The sequence below is a fragment of the Lepisosteus platostomus genome, chromosome 7, assembly GCF_059453375.1.
Source record: "Lepisosteus platostomus isolate fLepPlt1 chromosome 7, fLepPlt1.hap1, whole genome shotgun sequence".
NCBI classification, from domain to species: domain Eukaryota; kingdom Metazoa; phylum Chordata; class Actinopteri; order Semionotiformes; family Lepisosteidae; genus Lepisosteus; species Lepisosteus platostomus.
The window spans coordinates 43,318,448-43,345,338 of NC_142617.1; the positions used below are offsets into that span (position 1 = coordinate 43,318,448).

Here is a 26,891-nt window from a genome sequence, read left to right on the forward strand (position 1 = left end):
AATGTGTTTCTTTAATTCCCCATTTTCCCAAATCAGGGATTTCAGTGTAACTGCCAGTCGGGAAGACATGTATTTATCCTTGATCTTGGATCAAGTGTCCAGAAATTCATCATATATGAAGTATATCACTCAAAGCGCTTTACAAGTAATGGGGATTCCCTTCCACCACCACCACCAATGTGCAGCATCCACCTGGATGATGCGACGGCAGCTGTACTCCGCTAGAACGCTCACCACAATATCAGTTGGGAGGAGAACAAAGTAATGAAGCTAATTCATAGATGGGGATTATTAGGAGGCCATGATTGGTAAAGGCCAATTGGAAATTTGGCCAGGACACCAGGGTGACACCCCTACTCTTTTCGAGTAGCCCTGGGATTTTTAATGACCACAGAGAGTCAGGACCTCGGTTTTACGTCTCATCCGAAGGACGGAACCTGTTTACAGTATAGTGTCCCCGTCACAATACTGGGGCATTAGGACCCACATGAGCCAGAGGGTGAGCGCCCCCTGTTGGCTCCACTAACACCTCTTCCAACAGCAAACTTAGTTTTTCCCAGGAGGTCTCCCATGCAGAAACTGACCAGGCTCACACCTGCTTCGCTTCAGTGGGTTGCCAGTTGTGAGTTGCAGCGTGATATATACCAAGCACTTCTGTAGATCTTTGACATTTGGAGGTTATATTTATTTATTTTGATTATTGTTTATCCTGCTCTGTTTTCTATTTTCTGAATCACCAATTTGTTACAAAATGATTGATACAATTTTTTTTCTGATCCAAGCAAACCTGTTCTTTCCTCTGGTTGTAAAAATCTTCTTGGCTCATTAAAGCCTACCATGGATCACTTTTTCTAAAATAATTATAAATATGCTTCAAGCCTGCTCAGTTTAGATCTAGAGCCTCAGTATCTGAAACTTTCCTGTTTTCACAGTCCCAATCCATTGTTCTCTAAAGCAGTCATATTTCACTGGGCTGCAACTGGGATGGACGGGGATTTGCAGACAGGAGCCCAGTGTGAGCCCTCAGTCCAGGGGAGCTGGCTGGAGCAGAAGGGGCAGAAGATCCAGGAGAGGGGCCAGTGGGCAAACAAGAGGGAGTTCATCTTGGCTGTTGCTGGAAATATTGTTGGTTTGGGCAACGTGTGGAGGTTCCCCTACCTGTGCTACAAAAACGGGGGAGGTGAGTGAGGGCAGTAATCATAAATCACCAAGCATTTAGACCTATCTAGCTCCACTACCTTTTTACATGGAGACATGGGACTAAAAAAGAGGTTCACTGTGGAAAAAGTAAATACAGTCTGGGATGATATCTTTTGTGATATTTAACCTCTCTTTTTTAAAAGGTGCCTTTCTCATCCCCTATGTCCTGTTCCTGTTTACCTGTGGAATCCCCGTGTTCCTGCTGGAGACGGCTCTGGGGCAGTACACCAGCCAGGGGAGCATCACCTGCTGGAAGAAGATCTGCCCCCTGTTTGAAGGTGAGCTTCTAGTTTTCATTCATTTTTATGGCTTCTCTGCATTACACTATCCTGCACAATTTTTATTAAAATTCATCACAACAGAATTGTGAAAAACATACACAACTATAGTTTAAGACAGTGAAAGGAATTACTTACAAATGCAACTCAGAACATAAGTATATTTTAAAACAACAGGAGGCCATCTGACTGCTAGAAGCTGACAGATCAGACAGTCATGTCAAGCCATTTCTTAAAGGATTCCTGGGAAATCTGTTTCAACATCATATCTAGTTCAGATACAATAACAGTGCATTTTTATGTTTAGACTACAAATGTTTATACAAACTATATTAGAAAGTTATAATTACAAACAACATTTTTTCAAATGCAAAAATGAAGTGTGGAAAGAGATATTTTAATACCATACTCAAATGGTGGAGCGGTGGCTCTGTGGCTAAGGATCTGTGCCTGTGCCTGGAAGGTTGCCGATTCAAATCCCGTGGCTGGCAGAGGAATCCTACTCCGTTGGGCCCCTGAGCAAGGCCCTTAACCCTAACTGCTCCAGGGGTGCTGTAGAATGGCAGACCCTGTGCTCTGACCCCAAGCTTCTCTTCCTGTCTATGTGTCTGTGTCTCCATGGAGAAAAGCTGGGGTATGTGTAAACATGAACTCCTAATGCAAGAAATTGTATAGGGCTAATAAAGAAACATTAATTAAATACCATATCATTCACACATTGCCAAAAGTAATGTTCTTCAATATGTGAATTTATTACAATAGATATGAGATAATAACAAGCATTTCATAAATTGCCCACCAATGTGTTAAGCTGACAATGGTATCAGCTATCAGGAGACAGGAATAACTATAGAAATTCAGTGCTGAGTTGAGAACTTTTAATTGTATGTCTAATCCTGATTCGGTCTCTACAGGCATTGGCTGTTGTACTGTGGTGATCATGATCTACACCAGCACTGTTTACATCATCATCCAGGCTTGGGCCTTATTCTACCTGTTCTCCTCCTTCAGTTCTGAGCTGCCCTGGGACAGCTGCAGAAACACCTGGAACACAGGTACTGAGAATAAGTGTTCACTAGCAGCCCATACAAATCTCAGAGCATTGAAAATGAAGGCTTCAAAGATGCTCTTTTTCCTTGGGTGAGTGCACTGGAGTTAGTGAAGCTGGCATCCAGTAATGGAGTCGAAAGTTCAGATGTTTGTGCATTAGCAGAGTTATGATCCTGATCTCTATGCACTCTCACAATTACTTGCTGTCTTCCACACAAGGTCACACAGTTCTCCCATTCTGTTGGTCTTCTGACAGATGCATGTGTGGAGTTTGACAAGCAGAATCTCACTTCCAACGGGACAGAGGCAGAAAGGGCCACCTCTGCTGTAATGGAGTTCTGGAAGTACGTTAGGCAAACCCATCACTAACGTTATATTACAAGCACTTGCAAGTTTTGTTTACAATAATATTGAATGTGCACTGTCATCTCTGCAGCAGGAGGGTCCTGGGTATCTCTGGTGGGATCGATGAGTTGGGCAGTCTGAGATGGGAACTGGCCCTGTGTCTCCTGCTGGCCTGGATCATCTGTTACTTTTCTGTCTGGAAGGGAGTGAGGTCCTCAGGGAAGGTGAGTGTTGTGTATTTGAGCTGCATGACTTCTTAGTTTTGTAAGATACTTTCTCAAGATTGCAATTTGAAGTATAAAAACAGGATTAACTTCCTAATATGGTATTTTTATAAATTACTTGCAGATCTGAAATTAACCGTCCATATATCAATGGTTTCCCTGCCCCCTCAGGTGGTGTACTTCACAGCCACTTTTCCCTATGTGATGCTGGTGGTGCTGCTGGTCCGAGGACTCACCCTGCCTGGAGCTGTTGATGGACTGGTCTTCTACCTCTACCCTGATGTAACACGGCTCACTGACCCACAGGTGGTCCTTCGACGTGTAATGCATATCTCTAGCATGAGAAACGTGTAACAAAACTGCAAAAATCTATTCTCTAAGCATGTGAAAATGTATTGTTTTTCATTTAAAAAACATCTACATTAAACTAAGACTGTGATATGTTTGGTTCTCTGCCTCTGACAGTACATTTCCAGAGATTACAGCAGAGCCTTATACTATTAGTCTGCATAGTCTATAGTTGAATGCCAAGTAGGAACCATGATTATGTCAATAACATCATTATCTCAAAGACTGACAGTATATTCATCTCTATGACAGTTCCCCCAGTCCTACTGCTGTGATCCGGAGGATTTATACACAAATCCACAAAATAACTGCAAGGATGTATAGAACTGGGATGAGACCAGATGAAATCCCAGGTTCTCAGACTTTCCAGTCTTCACATGGTGTGTAACCATGTTCCCAAGAAGATCTAACCAACTGATCCAGTTTGGTCAGATTCTCAACGTTTGATACCAGTGCCTAACACACAGCAGTAGTTAGTATATTGCACTAACCTTTTAACCTGTCAAGTGGTTGCCAGACAGTTTTGTAAACCTGTGCTCCTGTCTATCCTAGGTATGGATGGATGCAGGGACACAGATTTTTTTCTCTTATAGTGTTTGCTTAGGACTGCTAATAGCACTCAGCAGTTACAACAAATACAACAATAACTGCTACAGGTAAGAGGAAAGGTATCTCTGGAAAATGATATCAAAGTGAAATTCCTGTAGACAGCAAAGTATCATGAACTGACATTTTTCATAATCATTGTTTAAGCACTCCTTTCCTTAGTAATTTATCATTTTCTATGGGAGTTGAGTTAATTCTTCCATTAATAAAGCATTCCATACTGACAAATTCTGTAGGTGCTGCCAACATTTTACTGCAGTACTGTTAACACTTCATGGGATTTTTGTGTTGAACCTATTATCCTATGAGTATAAACTGTGATCAGTACATGCAGTACAGCCTAGACCAATAGGTCCTGCTCTTAGCAAGTATCTCTCAGGCTCCACAATAGACTGGGTGATGGTTGGAATGAAATGATTGTAACCACGGTCTCTCTTCATGCAGGGACACCTTCTACCTGTGCCTCCTGAACAGCGCTACCAGCTTTGTGGCAGGATTTGCCGTCTTCTCCGTGCTGGGCTTCATGGCGTACGAGCAAGGAGTGGACATCTCGCTGGTGGCCGAGTCTGGTGAGCCGCAGTCTGTCCACATCTACTGTCTCATTGGTTCTCCTCTGACTGGAGTGTGCTTTGTTAATGTAAATCTTACAGAACTGTTCTGTGAAAACCTTTACTTTTACCCTTGCTCACTGACCAAGACTTAATTTTAATTGTACTCAAATGTGCCTTTTCAGATTTAGTATGTGATTTCTATAATTTAAATGATTTCACTCCCTGACTCCCCCATGTCTGGTTGTTCAGGTCCTGGGTTGGTGTTCATCTTGTACCCGAGGGCAGTGGCCATGATGCCTCTACCCCAGCTCTGGGCTGTCTGTTTCTTCATCATGGTTCTCCTGCTGGGAATAGACACAGAGGTGAGACCATCTTGTGAGTCGATACAGTACTTTATATCCAAAGGGGTAACCTGTGTTTGCATGCTCTGTGGACCGTGTGTTCTGGGAGTGAGTTGACTCAGTGATCCAGGTGTCTGTCCTCTCTGTTATCTTGCTCTCTGCAGTTTGTGGGCATTGAAACCGTGATGACAACCATCGTGGATTTGTTTCCTGCAGTGTTCCGGAGAGGATACCGGCGGGAGCTCCTACTGCTCCTCTTCTGTGTGGTCTGCTTCCTGCTTGGTCTCCTCATGGTCACTGAGGTGAGGAATGGGCTGAGGGGCCTGATAATCAATCAGCAAGACCTGCAATGGTCTGGTTTGAATTGAGGATCAGCAGATTCGCCTGAATAGCTCATGGGAATGAAGAAACTTAGAAACAAAATCTTCAGTAAGTGTTGGCACTGCACCATGCCAAGGAGCAGACATTCAGAGTTGTACCTGTGTACATAATGTAAAATCACAGTTGTCACCTCACATGTATTTAAATAACAACATTTTCTCTGTCTCTCCAGGGTGGAATATACATTTTCCAATTGGTTGAGTACTATGCTTGCAATGGGGCCTGCCTCTTGTTTGTTGCCATATTTCAGACTCTTTGTATTGGATGGGTATATGGTAGGTGTTAATGTCTTTATTACTATTATTCTATTTATTCTTATTAATGGTGGGAGGTTTTCATTGGTCAGTATCTGTGTTCTTCCAATTTTTGCCATAATTCTAACAGATTTTTATTTGAGTACTGCTTTTACAAGCATTCACTCCTATAGCTTAGTACAGATAAATTAAATGCTGATAAAATACACAAAACTCTCAATGTATTCAGACTGCACCACAAAATACATTTGCTCATCTGTAGTTGTGTCATTACTGAGCTGGTGATCTTCCCCTCTGGATTTCATACAGGAGCTGATCTCTTCTGTGCCAACATTGAAGACATGATTGGCTGTCGGCCTTTGGCTGTGTTTAGGTACTGTTGGCGCTACATCACTCCAGCTGTGTGCACTGTAAGAGCATGTCTTTAACTTCTTCTTGAACTTTTTACACAAACTGACCTTAAAGTAACTTTAAAATCAGTATTTTGACTAGTATTTTGGATAAATATGCCTCCCTTTAAACTTGCTCTGTTTCTTTCAAGAGCTTCTCTCCATTATGTAAACCTGAACTTCACAATTTGAAACTAACTCAATGGCACCTGCAGAACTTAAGCAAAAGCTCTGGCCTAGTATTTTGAAAATCAGGCTTACAATGAACACCTGCAAGTGTACAGAGCTGATCTAGTTTCCACCAGATCCTCCTAAATCTCGCATACATTAATTATTAAGAGCTACAAAAAAAAAACTGGTTGCCTGGATGCCATGCCTACTACTTCATTTCCATAGTTCATTTCCATGGGTGTGGTACCTACTGTCTTAAAGGTTGCTTCAATCTAAACTCCTATATTAAAAAATAACAGGCTTGTGCTCTGATAAAATGATGAACTATAGACCAATTTCTAATTCACCATACCTATTTCCTGATTTGTTTGAACCATTTCAGTCCAGTGTTTGCTTTAATCATAGCATTGAGACTGCTCTTGTCAGGGTTGTGAGTGATTTACTTACTGTTTCTGACTCAGACGACATAAGTATCCTTATGTTCCTTGATCTTAGTGCTGCTTTTAATACAGTAAATCATTCAGTGTTGCTCAAACACTTGTAAACATTCTGGTCTATCTTGGCTATGGTTATGCTCTTATCTCACCGGCAAGATGCATTTTCTTTTCCTTGGTCCTCATGATTCCCCCATGGCTCCAGTCAATTATGATATACCACAGAATTCAGTCTTGGGCCCAGTTCTTTCTTATTTGTATCCTCTAGTGGACAAACATGGTCTTCAGATTCACTGTTAGGCAGACAAATATTGACTGTCTTCAAATCCCAGCTCAACACTCATGTCTGATTGCCCTACATTCTGCTTAAAACATGCTTAAATCTGTATGCTCTTGTTAATTTCTTTTACTTTTACTTCTACTATTGTATTTTTTTAATCTTCTTCTTAAACATCACCTGTATAAAGCAGTTTCTATTGTTATACTTATTTGCTGTTTCAGTGAAGCTGAGTCAGATGTCTGATCTCTCTACTTCAGGGCATCTTCATCTTCTCTCTGGTCAAGCACACCCCTCTGAAGTTCAACAACACCTATGTGTATCCAGACTGGGCGTATGTCCTGGGCTGGTTCTTTGCCCTCTCCTCTGTCACCTGTGTGCCTCTGGTCATGCTGTATAAACTCACCAGGACAACAGGGACACTACGCCAGGTACTGTTCCAGTCTCTTTAGTGACTGGAGAGCTATATCCTGAACTATGTGAGTTTGTTTTTTCTCCTGAGCCGATGTCTGTAACAAACTTATCTGTTCTTGTTGTCTCTCCAGCGTCTGCAGCAGTTGTGTCGCCATGCCCAGGACTTGCCTCTCAATCAGAAGCAGAAACAGAACTGTGATCCTCTGAACTCAGACTCCAAAGCTCTGTTGAGTTGTAGAGAGAGACAGCTAAAGAGTGAAGGAAGCCTTGAAGCTCCAATCCCAGCAGCAGTGTAGAAAGTGGTTCAATATGGGTGACTGTGGTGTTTGGGGTAGACATGCTCATTCATGGTAATAAAAGGTGAAATGTGAAGAAATAAATACAGTGTTTCAGTTTCTTGAACGAGTTAATCAAATAACTGAAGTAATATGATCTTGATCTGGTACTTGCTTTTTTCAGTTGAATAATTACATTTTTTATGTCATTATATCTTTAAAAAGCCACCTTTTGAGAAAGATATTTTCAAACTCAATCTCTAGATAGCTTTTGTATCACATGCAAGTCAATTTAATACGTTTTCATAATGTTTACCCATTTTATCATAACACTGGACATTTCTATATTGCTTCTGTTGATCAATCCTTGTGGTGCTTCTCTTAAAGTGGTCTGCTTATATTTTGGGGGAGAGGGTAGTAATAAAATGTGTTTTTTTCACAAACTAAAATTAATAAGAAATGAATAAAGTTGATTGATAAAATCAGGAAATGACATATTAATGCTTTTCTTGTTCCTATGCTCAGGAGCACAGGGTGTATGGGGTGCAATGTGGGCTAAGAAGTACTTATTGCTGCAGGGTGAGGGGTATCACTGGCAGGGCTGCTTGACATCGATGTCCAGCAATCAGGTTTCAGTCCCAGGTGTGATCCCCTGCTCTTCTGCCTTCTGTGTCACGGATGTCGGAAAGGACGAACCGTAGAATGGCAGGAGAGCGAATAGACTCTATGCGTAGCGGCGAGACGGGGGTTAGCCCGGGCTCAGCTGTTCAGGGAATGCTGTATAGAAACCTATGCCGTCAGATAGCGGACATGGGGCGACCTGGTGCTAGGCGGGTCTCAGGACATCCGAACATCAATGCTGAGCACCGGCAGAATGAAAGACCCGGAAATATATAGCCCCAGAGAGAGAGAAACACCGGAAGGACAGCAAAGAACCGGAAATGAGAGACAGGACAGAGAAGGAGCGCCCTCTGGCTGTAGAGGGCGTGACATTCTGTCCCTGTGACAGTCCGCAATTGATTGTGTCTGTTGTCCATTGACACAGCTAGACTCCAGTTTAGTAGTAATGGGAGGAAAGCATGAGGTTACTGTCACACCGGCTGCTAATCGGAGTCCTCCACACAAACGTCTCGCCCCAATCAAGCACCAGCCGGAGGCAATCCCTGCAAACGCCGCCGATCTATCCCTTCATCCAATCAGAGAGCCTCACTTGTTAACACACCCTCACTTCCAAACATACTTAAGCCTTCTCCGTTTCACTGAACACTCGCATTTATAACTACTTGTTCTTGCTTTTGGATACTCGAACCTTTGACCTCGATCTCGCCTAGCGTTTTGGATTTGTCTGCCTTCTCCTCCTGGATTATCTTTGGTATCGAACCCGGAACTCGTCCTTGACTACATCTCAGCCTTACATTTTGGATTTCCACAGCTCCACATAGGGTCCATCATTCAATCTACACCGCGCAGTGTTACAGTTACACGCTTCAGTCTCCATTGTTTATCAACAATATCCATTGTTTAGTCACTGATATTCTGAGTTTGAGATCTTTAATGGAATCCTAATTTCAAGAATGATTCCACAATAACAATTTCAAAACAGATTTTACTAGATTTATGTTCTGAGAAAACGGAAACAATTTCAAATTAACTGTTCTGGGGTGTCAGTAGTGCAGTGTGGACAAAGAAGTAATTCCTACTTCAGAGTCTGTGTTATAGTCTGCTGGTGATTAAAGAAGTCAAAAAGATGACCACATCACTGTCTAGGTGAAATCGTGGCAAACTCTTGGGTGTTAAAAAATCGAAGGAATTTCATGCTTTTTAAAGCAAGTTCAAGATTCTTTACTTTTTTAACTTAACTTCTAATGACATTCTTTCTACCTGCCTAAATGCTCACTGTCACATACTGTATAAGCTGGTCTTTCATTGAATATGTTTTGGATAATAATAGAGCTGAAGGACTACAGTAAGTCAAAAAAAGATCATACAAATTTAGGAATACCAAACCAATCAAAATTTTGTTTGATTCATTGTGTCCAGTTCAGATGAGACAACAGTGCATCTTACTGAACATACAGTATATAAACTATATGATAAAGTTTATTAGAATTACAAATGGTTCTTTCATATACAAAAATAAAGTGTGGAAAGAGACATTTTCTATTTACATTATCTTTCATGATGATGGTAAATCAGCCTAAAATATCAGTAAGGAAAAATCTTATACTGTCACATTCTCATGAGGGCTCAAAGTTTTTCAGGGTTTTGCTGCTCTGACTGAATCACCTTTTCGTGATCCGTGTTAATTAGTTTATTATCCAATTCCCACTTTTCCATTTGAAGGCGAGGCGTCGCATTGACGGTTTTTCACTACACCCAGATTTTCACTAGCACTACTATCTGGACTCTTTGCTGAGCTAGATAGTCTTTATTGTGCACATACAGTCGATTGCAGCCTCGGACTGCTCTGAATCCCAGTTTCTCCTTTTTTCACGAGGCTCAATATCCGGTTTCTGTTATTTTTTTGCTATTGTTTCAGGATGCTTGCTGTTCGGTTCTGCTGCACCGGAGCCTCCCTTTATTTTTTTTCTCTTTTTTTTCAGTAGGCTCACTATTTGGTTTCTCGACATGTGATTCTCCCTTTATTTCTTGTGACCCACGAGCTGTGCGGCAGTTTTCTGCTCTAGTATCACCCGGCACGCAAGCCTCTGCTCCAGCTTTGCTCGGTGCACACAGCCAGCCTCCGCTCTGCGCAGCAGCATCAGCTGCCTCAAGTCTGCTGTTCTAAGCCATCCGGCCCCTTTCCCAGGAAGCTTGCAACTTGGTTTCTCCCATACACAAGACTCCGTGTTTTCTGACCGGTGGATTCGGTTTGGCAGTAATGTCAGCTTCCAACTTTCACTCTGTGCAGCATCCTCAGCTCTCAGAGAAGCTTGGTGCAGCCGCTTCAGCTTCAGCCAGCTCTCTGCTTCGCCTGACGCAGCAGTCTCTGATACTAGCCAGCACTTCTTTCCACATCTATTCTTTTCATTGCTCACCACGTCGACCCACCAATGTGCACCCCTGGCACTCTTGAGTTTTCTGTGCCTGAGACTCCCTTTCTCCAACAGACTGTGTTTAGCAGCCTCTTTCTTGCCAGGGATGCAGTTTGCCCAGCTTCTCCTGGGATCGTCGTTCCTCCTCATTACTGACCGGCCTGGGCTGATTAGCCCCTCCAGCCAGTAATCAATCTCCTTTTCACGATTTCAGTTTTCCCCGGTCTCTTGCGCATGGGTCCTGAAAATCTCTGGCTGTGTCATAACATTAACGTTGTATAAATATATAAATCTTACTGATCAGACAATCTTATCAAGTCATTTATTCAAGCATTATTTTTTGGAAAATATTTTTTTTCATTTGGTAAAATCTGCAATGAAGTACGATTGTGATATTTATTGTTCTATGCTTCCTATTTTTGCTCTGCGATTGGTCCCCCAGGCTTGGTAGTGTGGTCTGGTGGATATATGCACAGAACCTTCTCTGTTACTTCAGAAATATACAGAACAAGGCTGAGGCCATTCCAAATGTGTGGTTTCCAGCCTTCCCCATCTTGACTTTGTCTGTTGCTGTTTTCCTTTAGAACTGACTGATCCAGTTTGGCCAGGTTCTCAAACAGCGATACACCATCTGTCTAACAGCAGTAGTTTGTATATTATACTGAACTTTTCCCATTTTCTCTCTCCATGTGACTGAACCTTGCTACGAACTTCCATGTTCACTCAATGCAGAGTTGCTGGTCTAACCTCAAACCAGACTTGACATTCCTTGTCAACTTTTGACCCTTTTTACTGAGGAGTCAGAGGAGAAACATCTAAAAGTTATCACTCTTGCAAATGTGAAACCTTCTTTAGCTCTCTCCTTGTATCTCTGGAACGTCACTACACTGCCCTCTACTGTCCAAAAACAGTTTCAATGCTCTGGATCCAGTTAATGCATTACAATCTCCTAACTGTAAATCATCAAAGTATGAAAAGTTACCATAGAGTTTTGAATACCCTGTGCATCCTCGGTATGGATGGATAAAGGAAAAGATTTTCTTCTCTTACAGTTTTTGTGCAGACCTCCTAATACCACTCAGAAGCTACAACAAATAGAAAAAGAAAGAATGGAACTGCTACAGGTACAGTAAGACTAAAGGTAGCTCTGGGAAGTGATACTGTATCAAAGGTGAAATTCCGGTAGACAGCAAGGTACTGTAACAAGGTAACAGGTGTTTTATGTGTTTTTCAAAATTGTTTATTCTCTGCTTTCACTGATAATGAAATATTTCATTGTTTCATTGTTGAAGGTAATACCATGTGCAAAGAACTGAGCAGTACATGCAGTGCTACCTACACATACAGTGGTTATAAAACATATTCATCCCTTTGGCATTTTTCACATTGGATTAACTCTATCAATCTACTAATTAACTCTAAAGCTTTTTCTTAATAACTAACAGCTGTGTTGGCACTCCGGTAAGATAAAGAAGGCAAAAGAGGGAGTCTGTCCAAGTGGGAATGAACAAGTCGAGGGAGATTCCACTGCTACTAACTGAAAGGGACGAGAAGGAGAAAGGTGTGGAAGTAACAGACTCTATTGGCATTGGGAAGGTCAAATCAAAGAATGCAATTTTTATAACTGTCTTTGCTTGGTGAAGATGCTGTTAGATCATATTCAACAATGTGCTCTCCTCCTTTCTCTGCATGCAAAAGTGGTTCAATATGGGAATGATTTTTGGGTTATCCAATTTCATTCATGATAATAAAGTTTAAATAGAATGAATACAGTGTTTTAAAATTTTAGATGAATCGATCAAATTACTGCAGCAATATGCTCCTGATCTGCTAAGAATACTTCAGTCCATTTCTAACCACTTCTAATTGCACTGTGGACTGTGGGAGGAAACCAGAGTAACAGCACTGCTAGAAAGAAATACTAACCACTGTGCCACTGTCATATTTCTGAAATGTTTGTTGAAAAACAAATTTTCAAATTCCTCCTCTGGTCTGCTCTCAAGTCACAATGATCTGAACTTTTTTTGATTAAAAAAATCAGACTTTTTTCCTTTAACATATTTTTAGAAAATTCTCATGGGAGTACAATGGTGATTCATTTTATTCTCTAATTTCTATTTGGTTTGGAAATCTTTCATATCTTTTTTCATGACTCTGGGTCACATGATGTCCTTGTCAAGCAATCACATATTAACACCTGTTCCTCACTTTGCAAAACTGGATATTCCAGTGTTGCTCCTGATGATGATCAGGTGTTATTGTGCTTCTGTTACTGTAGTCTGACCTTCTTTTTTGAGAGGACAATAATGAATTGAAAGGACACAACATGTTGATGTAGTACCTGCTTCTGAACTTGTTGCGTAGTGGTGAAGTGTGTGGTGAGATGCATGAGTAGCTGAAGGGTGAGGTGTGTCACTGGTAGGGCTGCCTGAGGTAGACTGTATTCTTATTCTTATTCTGTAAATCAGTTTCTTTTCTGGTCATCTGTGTGAAATCATGTCAAACTCTTGGGTCTTATTCACTTTAAGTTAAGTTTTATTAACTTTTAAGTTTCTTTAAGTATTAAGTTTCTCTTTTCTCTGTTATGATGTGGTGACCATTGTTTCTTCATGCCTCATGCACAACCATTGTTTCAGAGAAACTCCCTTCTGCAGTAATGTTCATTATATTGATGTTTCTCTTCAGTCATGTTTTGAAGAAGGAAATCATTCAGGGATGAATTTTTGAAAATAATACATCATAAACATTTGGAAACGATAGTGCTACAATTTTTAGGCCTTCACTAACTTAATTAAACTTTGTCACACAGAGAACAAGACGTTTCTCACCTTCCTGTCTTCTGATAAGATAGCTCTCTTTCACCTTTCCTATTTTCTCCGTTCCTACCTCTTGTTTACAGGGGCTGAAGTTGGAGCAGCCAGGGATCTGCAGGCATGTGTCCAGTGTGAGGCCCCAGTCCAGGGAAGCAGGCTGTTGCTGGATCGGCCGATGGGCGGAGGTGAATTTGGGCAGTAGAACTTTAATTGAAGTACGAATATTCACTCTGATAGCAAAGAATTAAATTAAATTAAATCCATTGAACTAAATCCATTAGTTTCCTAACTGCCTTCTCCAATTCAGGGTCACATAGGATCATCAAACTCCGATACTTTCCAGTTATAACACAGAAGTAGCCCTATGATTTACTTGCAATTAGCTTACAGTTGCAGCACATATCATTCTGCAATTCACAACTGACAACCCACTGAAGCTAAACAAGTCTGAGCCTGGTCAGTACCTGGATGGGAGACCTCCTGGAAAAAACTAAGGTTCCTGCTGGAAGAGGTATTAGAGGGGCCAGTAGGGAACACTCATCCTGTGGTCTATGTGGGCCCTAATGCCCCTGTTCCTGTAACTATAACCAAAAAGGCACCATCCTTTGGATGAGACATAAAACCAAGGATCTGACTCTCTGTGATCATTAAAAATCCAGGGAGCTTCTTGAAAATGGTTGGGGTGTTACCCCAAGGTCCTGGACAAATTTCCCATTGGCCTTTACCAATCTTGGCCTCCTAATAATCCCCATCTATGAACTAGCTTCATCACTCTGTTCTCCTCCCCAATGTTAGCTGATGTGTGGTGAGCGTTCTGGCGCACTATGGCTGCCGTCGCATCATCCTGGTGGGGCTGCACATTGGTGGTGGTGGAGGGGAGTCCCCATTACCTGTAAAGCGCTTTGAGTGAAGTGTCCAGAAAAGCGCTATATAAGTGTAAGCAATTATTATTATTATTATTATTATTATTATTATTATTATTATTATTATTATTATTATAATACCAAACACTTCTGTATATCTTTGACATTTGGAGGTTATATTTATTTATTTTTATTATTGTTTATCCTGCTCTGTTTTCTATTTTCTCAACCACCAATTTGACATATCCCTCTGGACAGAATTATTTCACTGGGCTGCAGCTGGGATGGCCTGGGATCTGCAGACAGGAGCCCAGCATGAGCCCCCAGTCCAGGGGAGCAGGCTGGAGCAGAAGGGGCAGAAGATCTAGGAGAGGGGCCAGTGGGCAAACAAGAGGGAGTTCATCTTGGCTGTTTCTGGAAATATTGTTGGTTTGGGCAACATGTGGAGGTTCCCCTACCTGTGCTCCAATAATGGGATATGTGAGTGAGGCAGTTGAAGTGAAGGAGTTATAGGGAATATATTTAAGTTTAAATGAAAGGAAATTAATATTGTAGTCACTGGTTGTGTAGAAAACATTTAAGTTAATTGTAAATCCCTAATCATATAACCATCTGCTTTAGTGAATTAGCCACATCCTAGCTCTTACTTGTCACATATTTACCTGATCTAATAGTTAAATAACAGTGGAGAAATCAAAAACTTAATATAGTTTGGGATATTGTAATATTGTCACAAAAATTTAGAAAATCAGAAATAAGCTAAGCAGATAAATCAATAAGTAAAATAATCATAATCTCCCAGTTGTAAAGATATTTTGACATGGATGATAATATTTATTAACAGTGACAATACACACACGAAACAACATACATTAACATAAAGAACACAAGTCACCCCAAGTACACTTTTTCAAAAAAGGCATCCCAACCAACTTCCTAACCAATATGAAAAACCCCAGACTGCTACCAAGTGTTAAACTATTAAATAATGCCTAAAAGGCCTTATTCATTTAAAAGGAAATAAGCTGCCTCCTAAATGAAATATAATACAACCCTGCTGTTAAAATATCTTTCTCTGTAAACCTTGATTCCACCAAATGAATGGGAACCTACTCCCTATTTCAAACATGCACCTACAAACCAACCAGGATAGGCCATTTGTAATTGAGATTCTTTACATAGGAAATAAGATACCCTAAAAACAACAGACTAATAAGTTCTCTTAAGTTTCAAATCCTTAGCTGCAGCCTGGGCTTTACATGAGATCTGGAACAAGGAGCTCTTGGCTTCAATATCTTCCACTTCCTTTTCCTCTTGTTATACCCTCTCTTGTCTTCCTCTCTCCCTTGCTGTACCCTCATCTCCATCTTCTCTTGTACCTGCCTGTTTTATGGTGTCTCTTTGGACTGTTGACACTTAATCTTTTACCCAGAACTTAATTAACAAAGGTAAGTAAAGTTAAAGTTTGCAATTGCTTTGATCACTTAACTTGGGACCATGTCATCTCAGCAAACATCTCTTTGCTTTGAAGCTGGAAATGTTGACAATAGCCAGGTGCAACAGTATCTTTTGCATTATTTAACCATTACTTTGTTAAAGGTGCCTTCCTCATCCCCTATGTCCTGTTCCTGTTTACCTGTGGGATCTCCCTGTTCCTGCTGGAGACGGCTCTGGGGCAGTACACCAGCCAGGGGGGTATCACCTGCTGGAGGAAGACCTGCCCCTTGTTTGAAGGTGAGCTTTTTGTTTGAATTTATTTGAATGACTTTTTAATGCTTGTAGAAAATGGAAAAAGTAATGCTTGTAGCCCAAGTCATACTTTAAAAAAATACTCTTTTACTAATGCTAAAATATAATTAATAGTTGTATTCTATAGTATATTGACATTTTTATTATGTTATATTAAATATTGAAGTAACATTAATAATAAATGAATTATATGAATAAATGCAAATTAGTTTGCAAATGTGACTACTGCCAATGGTGGGAGTAAACAACGGTTTTACCAGTCAAACTAACAATCTCCAGCATGCTCAGAGAGAGTAAGGGAATTTAAAGATGCCCTCAAACAGAAATCACATCTGTTTTTATGTGTATATTTGGTTTTAAATACTAATTTTTAAATACACTAAATATATTATTTATAATTCTAATCTAAAATAAAGTGGAATTAAAACACAATAAACTACAAACATTTAGGATTAGTGACGTCATTAAACAAGGTGTTCGCATCTTCATCCTCCCCCTTTCTCCCTTTAAGGATGAGGAAGCTGGAACTCCCTGGAACACTCTGGAACAGAGTGAGAAATGCAAAAAGTGGAGGAGGAATGCAGCATGATGAACTTAGTGAGACAGGTCACACTGTAGTAGGAGTTATATTTTACCTGACCATCATGTTCTTAAGCATGAATATACGTTTGCAGATATACAACTTGAAGAGTGTGCTCGTCGCAGTTCCGCACGGGTCATGCCCCCCGCCGCCCGTTCCGTCCCGCACGCCTGGGGCGCAAACCCGGGTCTCTGGCGTAATGCAACAGGGCACCAACCGCGTGAGCTAAAGGAGACCTCCCTCTGCCCAGGCAGCTGAGGACCCTGCTGGGCGCTGACCTCACCACACTAGCTCAGCTGCAAGAGCAGGATTAACTACAAGTAGTTCAATAAATAAAACAGTAAAAACAGTGGAATCTGGTGGTAAATTAAATATGAATTAAAATTATAATATTACCAACCTACACTATTCCAGCTTCACCACCTTATCACCTGGTTACAAATACACCTTACAGTATGGGACAATTACATTCAAATGAATGGTAATTAAAAAGTGCAGCTACAGAAAAAACAAAACAAAATTTATGAACATATTTAATATTGTAATGAAGAAAATATATTATTCATAGTGGCTTTAAGAATAGTATTAAAAATAAATATACACATAAACATCTCAGTTTTGATTTCTGTTTATCTATAAATTCCCTTGATGGTATGTGACTGGTATAGTTTTAATCCCCCTATGGCAGTATTCACATTTTCTACACTCTTACAAGAAGTTGAACCTGAAAGATTTAGCGCTCTCTGTTTTAAATGCAATATAAACCACGAAAGTGAATAAAATTGCAATTGACCTACCCATAACCCTGCCCCCTCCTTAGATACTGTTGCTAACTTAGTAGGCTTTGACGAAGCCACTACAGAAAACAATTGGTAAACCGAACAAAGCATTAAACTAAAAATTTTTTTAGTAATCTGTCAAACTCACATGTGGATTAGGTGAGTCAATATAACTAGACTAATAGTTGATTGCCAGAGTTTATCAACAGGTTTTTCTTATTTAATTTATTATGCTGAATGATTTTTTCTGGAGACCCTTACTAAAATGTGCTAATTTATCAGAGATGAGACCCAGGTATTGCAAGAGTGGAAATCCTTCAGCACAAAACCCTAATCAATAGGCCTTAAATGTCACCATGTTAAAGCAGTTATGTAAAGAAGAATTTACTAAAATTATTCAAAACAGATGTAGGGAATGACACGCAGCTATAGTAAATGTTTGGTTTAAGTAATTTTTTTACAAACATGTCACCGGTTGGTGAATGTAACAATTCACATACACCATTTTCCTAATTGCAAGAATCCACTGAAGTGCCCCTCTAAGTCATCTTTAAAAATCTGCACTAGTCACAGAAAATCACAGCCCTACCTTTTAAGAGTTTTAAATTATTTTAACGCTGAGTTACAGTATGATAAGCAGTATTAATAATGTGCTCCTTTTGTGCTTCAAAGAGTAGCATTTGTGCTGCTTTTGTTCCCAAGATAAAGCAACTTTATTTTAGGGATATCGTGACCTCATTCAGATCCATGATAGCAGCAATTGAGAAACAAAATCTGTTTGCTTATTTGCTCTTAAATACAGTATGATATTTTATGGCTTGAATTTTGGTGTGCATTTTGAAAGCTGGTGTATATTTTTATTTTCAACATATAAAATATAATAATCAATTTCCTAATTACTTGTTAGCTTGAATTAGAATTAAGACAAATATAGATTTGTATATTTTAATGGAGTTTTTAATGAAAGTTCGGGAGGAATGAAGGCAGCCGCTCTCATTCGACACAGCTGCTGGAATTCTCACTAATCCTGACATAAGCAACCAGTCTCCATATATATCAAACATCACCCTCTCCTCTTCCTCGTTCGTTTTCTGCATCCCTCCTCCACCTTTGCAGCTACCCAATTGGTCACATGGGGGGTCCTATCCTCCCCGTCCAACGGCCGGGAGGTTGGCCCTTGGCCAAGCGGGTTACGCCAAATCTCCACATCCCAATAAACGATTCTAATTTCTCCCAAGCTTTCGGCTGCTGTCATCCCTCGTGAAATGCATATGTAAGCTGGGAAAATACATACATAGTGATGAACTATGTTTTATATATCTAGCTGAATAATTTTTATTTGTGAAACAACCCTACTTCTATTTTTAATATTAATTTAATATTTAACGTACCATGATATATAAATAATAATAATAATATCAATATAGTACACTAATTACATTGGTACTAAAGCATCACACCGAAGTGGTTACAATACAGTACCTAACCATAAGCAATTATTTGATTCATTTGAAACTACTGACCCTTATTTTTTTACATATTTACTTTTAAATATTTTTTTTCAAAGCCATTATGTATAACATATTTTACAATCAAAAACACTAAACATTAAACACAAATTGTTTTCTAATTACTATTTATACATAATAGTTAATTTTGTACATAACAGACACATGGTACATCATGGATCCATTACGCCACCTGGCAGTTTTACAGAGTAGTGTGGCCCTGCATCAAATTATCTGAAAAAAATTATAAAGTTATTGGGCAGTACCTTTCAGCATACTGTGGCGTGCTCTTGCAGTATGCCATATGGCACCTCGAGCATTCTAAGTGGCTGCATCTGTAGCATACTATTCAGAAAGTAACATTCTTCAATAAGTGTGTCCTCTGAGAATTGGAGTTACTGCATCCACTATAAAATATATACCAGAAGACACAGGTCATCTTTGGAAATCAGGAGCAGCTTTATGACTGAGCCACAGGGTTGTCTCAACAATTTATTTTGAACAGAATTTTGTGACAGCAGAAACACTAAACCAAACTCAGTACTAGTCCAAGTTCCCACAAAACAGACAATGCAGGAGTAACAGACCATCCATCTTCTCAGAGCTCTGTAACAGAACAAACCTGACCTGGACATCACCCTTTTATTGTGGACGCTCCTCTCTTTTTAGCACACAAAGACATCCGAAAGGCATGGTGTTTTTACAGTGTTTTAAAGAGACATATTAGTAGAATAACAACATATAAAAAACACCCTGTTATATTCTATTTTTAAATTTTGTAACTAAAAATGTGTTGAGCAGATATAATGTTACACCTCAATAGGCTGTTCAAAGTTAAACTGCCAACTTTCAAAAGTGCATATCAGGTTCTGATTCTGTCTGTGCAGGTATTGGCTATTGTTCTGTGGTAATCGTGACCTACAGTAGCACTGTTTACATCATCATCCTGGCCTTTTTCTACTTGTTCTCCTCCTTGAGCTGCCCTGGGCCAGCTGTGGAAACACCTGGAACACAGGTACTTGAGCACGGAAGGTCATTACGAGACCCACTGAAATCTCAATGCATTGAAAATGAAGACTCCAGACATAGTCTTTCCCTGGCTAGGTGCCCTGGTGTTAGTGAAGCAGTCATCCAGTCATGAAGCTGATCATTCAGAAGTTTGTGTATTAGCAGAATTGTGATCCTGTTCTCTCTGCACTCTCAACAGTAGTTGCTGTCTTCCACACAAGGCCACACACATCTTCCATTCTGTTGGTCTACTGACAGATGCCTGGTTGGAGTTTGACAAGCAGAATCTTACTTCCAACTGGACAGATGTAGGAAGGGCCACATCTGCTGTAATGGAGTTCTGGTAGTATGTTAGGCATACCATTACATTAAAGGAACATACAGTACAAACGTTTTTAGAATAAAATTGAATGTAATTGTTATCTCTACAGCAGGCGGGTGCTGGGTATCTCTGGTGGGATCGATGAGATGGGCAGTCTGAGATGGGATCTGGCCCTGTGTCTCCTGCTGGCCTGGATCTTCTGTTACTTCTCTGTCTGGAATGCAGTGAGGTCTAAAGGGAAGGTGATGGTGTGTTTTTGAGATGCATAAGGTCTTAGTTTCATCAGATACTTTCTCAACATTGTTGTATTAAATTGAAAATAAATGAAGATATCCTGCTACGGTATTACAATGAATTAGATGCAGATCTGAAATCAACCCTCCATACAGTATATCAATGGTTTCCTGCCTCCTCAGGTGGTGTACTTCACGGCCACTTTCCCCTGTGTGATGCTGGTGGAGGACTCACCCTTCCTGGAGCTGCTGATGGACTGGTCTTCTACCTCTACCCTGATGTAACACGGCGCACTGACCCACAGGTGATTTACAGGCCTTCAACATTAATATATATCTCTACCATGAGATCCTTGAGGAACAAAACATCTATAATCTAGTGTAGTTTAGTTTTTTATTTTATTTTACATTACTTATATTATACTCAGCTCTGTTGTTCTCTGTAAATGTACAGGTTCAGCATGCTGTGGCAGAGCCTCATACTTTTAACCTGTAGCTTAATGAAAATTAGAAACACTTTGAATATTTTACTAAAATCACAGACTGATATACTGACAGTGTAATTTCTTCCCACTAAATTAAAAAGTTACCATATACAGTAGTTTTGTTCAGCATGTTTTTCTGTGTGTCATAGGTATGGATGGATGCAGCCACACAGAATTTCTTCTCTTACAGTGTTTGCATAGGACTGCTAAAACACTCAGCAGTTACAACAGATACAACAATAACTTCTACGGGTAAGAGGAAAGGTAGCTCTAGAAAATAATATTAAATGTAAAATAACACTAGACTTTAGAGTTAAAAACTAAATATTTTTCAAACACGTTTGCTCAATAATTTTGCATATCATTTAACACTTCTCATAATGTTTACCCTCCATTCATAAACTATTGTCAATAGCACCACATGCAACTATTTATCCAGTTATCTATCCTATGATCAGAAATGGTGAGCAGTATGTACAATACCACCTGCACCTACAGGCCCTGCTGTCAGCTAGTGTCTCTCTGTCTCCACACTAGTGTGGATGAGGATTATGTTGAAATGATTGACACCATGGTGTCTCTTCATGCAGGGACTCCTTCTACCTGTGCCTCCTCAACAGCGCTACCAGCTTTATGGCTGAATTTGCCATCTTCTCTGTGTTGGGCTTCATGGCGTTCGAGCAAGGAGTGGACATCTTGCTGGGGGCCGAGCCTGGTGAGCCGCAGTCTGTCCATAACTGCAATCGGTCACCCTGGTTCTTCTCTGACTGTAGTTTGTTTTGCTATATATACTGTATATATTGCAAAATATTATAATATTACACATTGAGTTGAAGCTTTCCTTGTTTGCAAGAATTAAAACTTTTTACGTCATTTGGTTTGTAAATTAGTCCTTTATTCTCCCTTGACTAACAGACACGTAATATGCCTGCCAACAGAACACGTAATAAAATAGCAGAAGAACACCTTTTCCTCACTGCTGATGTGGTCAAAGGCTTATTGTGCTTTTGTTGCAGCAATCTGATCTTAATATCAAATTTCTGGTTGTTAAACAGTCAAAATAATTTTAAACTGTATCTTTCAACATACATTTCTCTATTAGGTCTCCTGTGATGATTATTGTCTAATAGACCCTTCTTCTGCACTAATGATAACTATTTTCATGTTTCTCTTTACCTCAGTGTGATTCAGAGATATATTGGAGAAAGAAATAATTCAGGAATGAGTTTTAAAAAATTATAGATCATAGCATTTGGAAATGACACAAACATAGATTTCTAACAGACTCCATGACATTTCTGCAGTGTTCATTTAGTCACCAGTTTTTGATTTAGTCTTATTCTTAGTCAAGTCGACTAAAATATCTATGAAATAGTCACATTTTAGTCAAACATTTTCTTTAGTGGACATAAAATTAAAGTAAAATGATTATTACTTTTAGATGAGTATAACTGATTTTTTAAGTCACATTTTAATCTTGCTGTTTAATTTAGTCAAATAAAATGTAAAAACCCCTCTTTAGTGACTAGAGAGTTCTATTCAGACCTGTGTCAGTTTGTTCCTCCTCCTGAGCCATGGTCTGTAACAAATTCACCTGTTCTTGGTGTCTCTTCAGTATTTGCCCCAGCTGTGTCACCATGCCCAAGACCTGCCTCTCAAACAGAAGCAGAAACAGATCTATGATCCTCTCAATGTGGCCTCCAGCACTCTGTTGAGCTATGAAGAGAGCCAGCTAAAGATTGAAAGAAACCCAACCCCAGCAGCCTCTGTAGAAAGTAATTCAATATGGATGCCTGTGGTGTCTGGGCAAGACAAGTTCATTCATGGTAATAAAGGTGAAGTGTAGTGAATGCAGTTTTCATATCTTGAACAAATTAATCAAACTATTCCAGGAATATGCTCCTGATCTGATATTTGTTTTGTACAGCAAAACCATGTAATTCTTTTCTTATATATGTCAACATATGGTATCTCTTCAGAGCCACCTGTTGAGAAAGACATTTTCAAGCTCATCAGAAGCTTTCCCTAAGAGTCAAAGTTTTTCCCCTTCAATTTAGCGTAATACACATCTGGCAGGATAAGACAAGGTATTTTATTTTCAAATTGCCATTTGGTTTGCAAATCAGTCATTTTTTTTCTCACAGAACTACTAGACACCTGAGTGTAATGTTCCTGCCAAGAGAACACCTTGAAAAAATAACTCAACACCCATTTAATCACAACACTGGACGCTTCTTTACTGCTTCTGCTAACATGGTCAATCCTAATTGTGATTCTATTAAAGCAGATTGATTTTTTATAGGAGGCTAATGATAAAATTATTTTTAAATAAATCTACAATTAATGACCTAAAATTAATCAAACTGAATAATAAAATAAGGACAGGATGTATTAATGTGTTGCTTGTTCCTACGCTCAGGAGCTCAGGTTGTATGAGGTGCAGTGTAGGGTAAGATGTACTTATTGCTGCAGGATGAGGGGTGTCACTGGCAGGGCTGCCTGACATCGGGGTCCAGCAATCAGGTTTCAGTCCCAGGTGTGATCCCCTGCTCTTCTGCCTTCTGTCACGGATGTCGGAAAGGACGAACCGTAGAATGGCAGGAGAGCGAATAGACTCTATGCGTAGCGGCGAGACGGGGGTTAGCCCGGGCTCAGGTGTTTCGGGGAATGCTGTATAGAAACCTATGCCGTCAGGTAGCGGACATGGGGCGACCTGGTGCTAGGTGGGTCTCAGGACATCCGAACATTAATGTTGAGCGCCGGCAGAATGAAAGACCCGGAAATATATAGCCCCAGAGAGAGAGAAACACCGGAAGGACAGCAAAGAACCGGAAATGAGAGACAGGACAGAGAAAGAGCGCCCTCTGGCTGTAGAGGGCGTGACATTCTGTCCCTGTGACAGTCCGCAATTGATTGTGTCTGTTGTCCATTGACACAGCTAGACTCCAGTTTAGTAGTAATGGGAGGAAAGCATGAGGTTTCTTTCACACCGGCTGCTAATCGGAGTCCTCCACACAAACGTCTCGCCCCAATCAAGCACCAGCCGGAGGCAATCCCTGCAAACGCCGCCAATCTATCCCTTCATCCAATCAGAGCGCCTCCCAGGTATGATCCCCTGCTCTTGTGCCTTCTGCTCCTGTGACACTTCACACACCTTGACTTGATAATCTACGCATTGTAACTTACAAGAAAGAGCTCACAGTTATAATTGCAAAAGTTATTTTATTTTATTCATGTTGTTAGAAAACTGAATATTTTTCAGATTTGCTTTTCTAAAAGCCTGCTAAGGCCAACTGGGAAGTTCAACAAACTCACACTATCTTTTGTTAAAAATGATTTACAGTAAAACATTTCTGAGCTTGAACATACAGTAGTATCCATGCTGAGAACAAGTGTTAAAAGAAGAAAGAAAGATGACCACATCCCCATCAGTGTGAAATCGTAACATATTATAACAGCAATAGGTGACTACAGAAGTATCTCAAGAATCTAGATACAAAGGTTAACACCTGGCTTATGTCAACATTTCCAGCTTCAAACAAGAAACTTCAAACAAGAATCACTTTTAAATAAAAGTGATGTTTGGCTGAGATGTAGGGGGTCCGGAAAAGTGATCAAAGGAATCATAACATTTATTGTACTGGCCTCACTGAATTTAACTTCTATTCTGCCAAACACTCATCCAAATAACTCTTGGAGAAAGTAGGCTGAACCCTTGTTCAAATAATTGATTTGAATAGAAAGTTTAATGTAAACAACATGAATATTTATGAATATTGCGATCAATACAGACAATACCTAACAACAATAATAATAACTAAGACACTATTCCTGTATTGCTATGCATTTTGCTAGTCACTTTTCTCCGCAATATTAATAAATGCCGTAAAATAATGTACTTTCTTCTTCTAAAACAATACCAAAATAATGTCTTACGTAGAATGATAGAAAATATTACAATATGAATACTTATTTGGAATACCACACTTTGCACTAGCTTAATGTTAAACAAACTTCCTACGAGAACTCTACAATACTGTAATAAAGCTTAATATTAGAATTCATCTCCAGAACGAGGGATAATAACAAGAAATTGCCACTAGAGGGAGACATAAAACTACAGTATAAGTCCAGAACATTTACCTTGGTTAATTAAGTGCTGGGTGAAAGATTAACTGTAAATCAACAGTATATAAGAGGAAAATAAGGGACAAGAGTGGGGGGACCCCAACAGACAGGACCACAAGAAGATATTGAAGAGTGACCCCCAAGAGCTCCTTGTTCAGATTACCCAAAAAGACCAGACTGGAGCTAATTATTTCAACCTGATTAAGAGAGCTAGTTATTCTGTGTTTTTCAGGGCACTGTGATTTCCTTTGTAAAGAATCCATGCCTGAAGTTTTGCCAAAGAACAAAGAGCTCATGTGTTTCTAACTATACCAACAGTTTGGGTATATTCTTGGCAGAAATCTTTACAAGTTGGGGTTTATGATTATGTAATTTACTCATTGACTTATCTAGTCGGTCATTTCCTGAATTTGTCTATTTTTGTAACCCCCTATTTGTAACAATACATGATGTCCAAATCAGACTGAATATAGTGAAAATGTGTCTTTCACGTTAATACTTCTGAAAACAGGTTTAAGAGTCTTTACCATTTTCAGTTGTATGCTTATTAACATTGTTACAGAGATCCTTCTTCCTATGCTTTAAATAAAACTGGAACTGAATGATTAAAACAATGTTAAATCATAAGCATTTAGGGAAAATACCAGCAATCAAATTTTGTTGGGTTAATCATATTAATCAAATTAAATTAAATTTGAATACTTTTGGTGTCAATCCTTTTAAACAGCACCCTGGCAGGCAAAGCATTTGGGTATTAAGAACTCTACCCAAACTGCTTCATCTAGAGCTAGAGATCAGGAGGTTTCTCAGTTTCCTGTCTTCAGATAAGAAAGTTCTCCTTTACCTTTCCTTCCCAATCCTTTGTCCTTTGCAGGAGACATATCAGTGTCTCTCCACACAACTGAAGGTGGAACAGCCAGGGATCTGCAGACAGGAGCCCAGTGTGAGCAACCAGTCCAGGGGAGCAGGATGGTGCAGAAGGGGCAGAAGATCCAGGAGAAGGACCAGTAAGCAAAGAAGGGGGATGTAGTTCAGGTGGGATCAGGTGGGATTCCGGATCACCCAGACAGCATCTTGTACCTCCAGCATCCTTATTTACTGTATCTCTTGCAGTAAATGCCCAGCCATCTACATTGGAGAAACAGGAAGGAGACTCGGAGACCGCTTCAGAGAACACGTCAGGGCTGTGAAGATTAAAGATCTCTCCAAACCCATTGTTTCTCATTTCACCTCTGACGGTCACGACCACTCTAATCTCTCCGTCTGTGTTCTCAAAGACGGTTTTCTGAACTCATACATCAGAAAGACCACCGAAACTAAAATTATTCTGCACACATTCTCCCTTCCCTTAACGACAGACTACTGTTCTATTAAATTTTTTTAATTCATTGGAAGTTTCATTTGACACCTCTCTGCACCCATTCTGACTTCACACCTCTTGATTGGCCTCTCTTTCTGTCCCCTGCTCCCGCCTCTCACTCCTCCTCCCTCCCAACCTTTGTTCTCCCGCTACTTTACCTTTGCCTACTGCCCTGTCTCTCTCACACCTGAAGAAGGCTCCACGGCTGAAACGTTGTGTTCTCTTTCTTCTTTTTTTCAGCATGGAATAAACCTATTACTTGTTCCAAAGAAGGGGGATGTTCATCTTGGTTGCTGCTTGATCCATCATTGGGTGGAGGTTCCCCAAGCTGTGCTATTAAAGGAAGTGAGGTGAGTTAGGACAATAGAACTGGAGCTAAATTAGGAATATACACATCCAACAACAAGGAAAAGAGTCAGATTGTTTTTAAACTTCATGAGAATTAATGTCAGATTAGAAAGCATGAAGAGTGAATGGCAGGATGTGTGGA

General features: G+C 40.0%; 1 protein-coding gene and 1 pseudogene across 3 annotated transcripts in view; both read left to right on the forward strand.

The window, feature by feature from the left end:
• The window catches only part of LOC148658856 (sodium- and chloride-dependent GABA transporter 2-like), a 29,937-nt gene extending 21,909 nt beyond the window's left edge, over positions 1 to 8,028 (forward strand). For 2 of the 3 annotated variants that reach the window (XM_088640602.1, XM_088640604.1), the window contains 14 exons: positions 956 to 1,180; positions 1,344 to 1,478; positions 2,393 to 2,533; positions 2,785 to 2,872; positions 2,965 to 3,097; positions 3,269 to 3,403; positions 3,998 to 4,101; positions 4,496 to 4,620; positions 4,852 to 4,964; positions 5,108 to 5,245; positions 5,497 to 5,599; positions 5,888 to 5,988; positions 7,110 to 7,280; positions 7,395 to 8,028. In XM_088640602.1, coding sequence (XP_088496728.1) covers positions 956 to 1,180; positions 1,344 to 1,478; positions 2,393 to 2,533; positions 2,785 to 2,872; positions 2,965 to 3,097; positions 3,269 to 3,403; positions 3,998 to 4,101; positions 4,496 to 4,620; positions 4,852 to 4,964; positions 5,108 to 5,245; positions 5,497 to 5,599; positions 5,888 to 5,988; positions 7,110 to 7,280; positions 7,395 to 7,559 — 1,877 coding nt within the window. In that variant the 3' untranslated portion in view covers positions 7,560 to 8,028. Of the gene's footprint in view, positions 1 to 932; positions 1,181 to 1,343; positions 1,479 to 2,392; positions 2,534 to 2,784; positions 2,873 to 2,964; positions 3,098 to 3,268; positions 3,404 to 3,997; positions 4,102 to 4,495; positions 4,621 to 4,851; positions 4,965 to 5,107; positions 5,246 to 5,496; positions 5,600 to 5,887; positions 5,989 to 7,109; positions 7,281 to 7,394 lie in introns of all 3 variants that reach the window. The other variant, XM_088640603.1, reaches the window with a different exon arrangement.
• A 4,048-nt stretch (positions 8,029 to 12,076) lies between these two features.
• LOC148658858 (sodium- and chloride-dependent GABA transporter 3-like) lies at positions 12,077 to 26,052 on the forward strand (annotated as a pseudogene).
• The last annotated feature ends 839 nt before the right edge of the window (positions 26,053 to 26,891 follow it).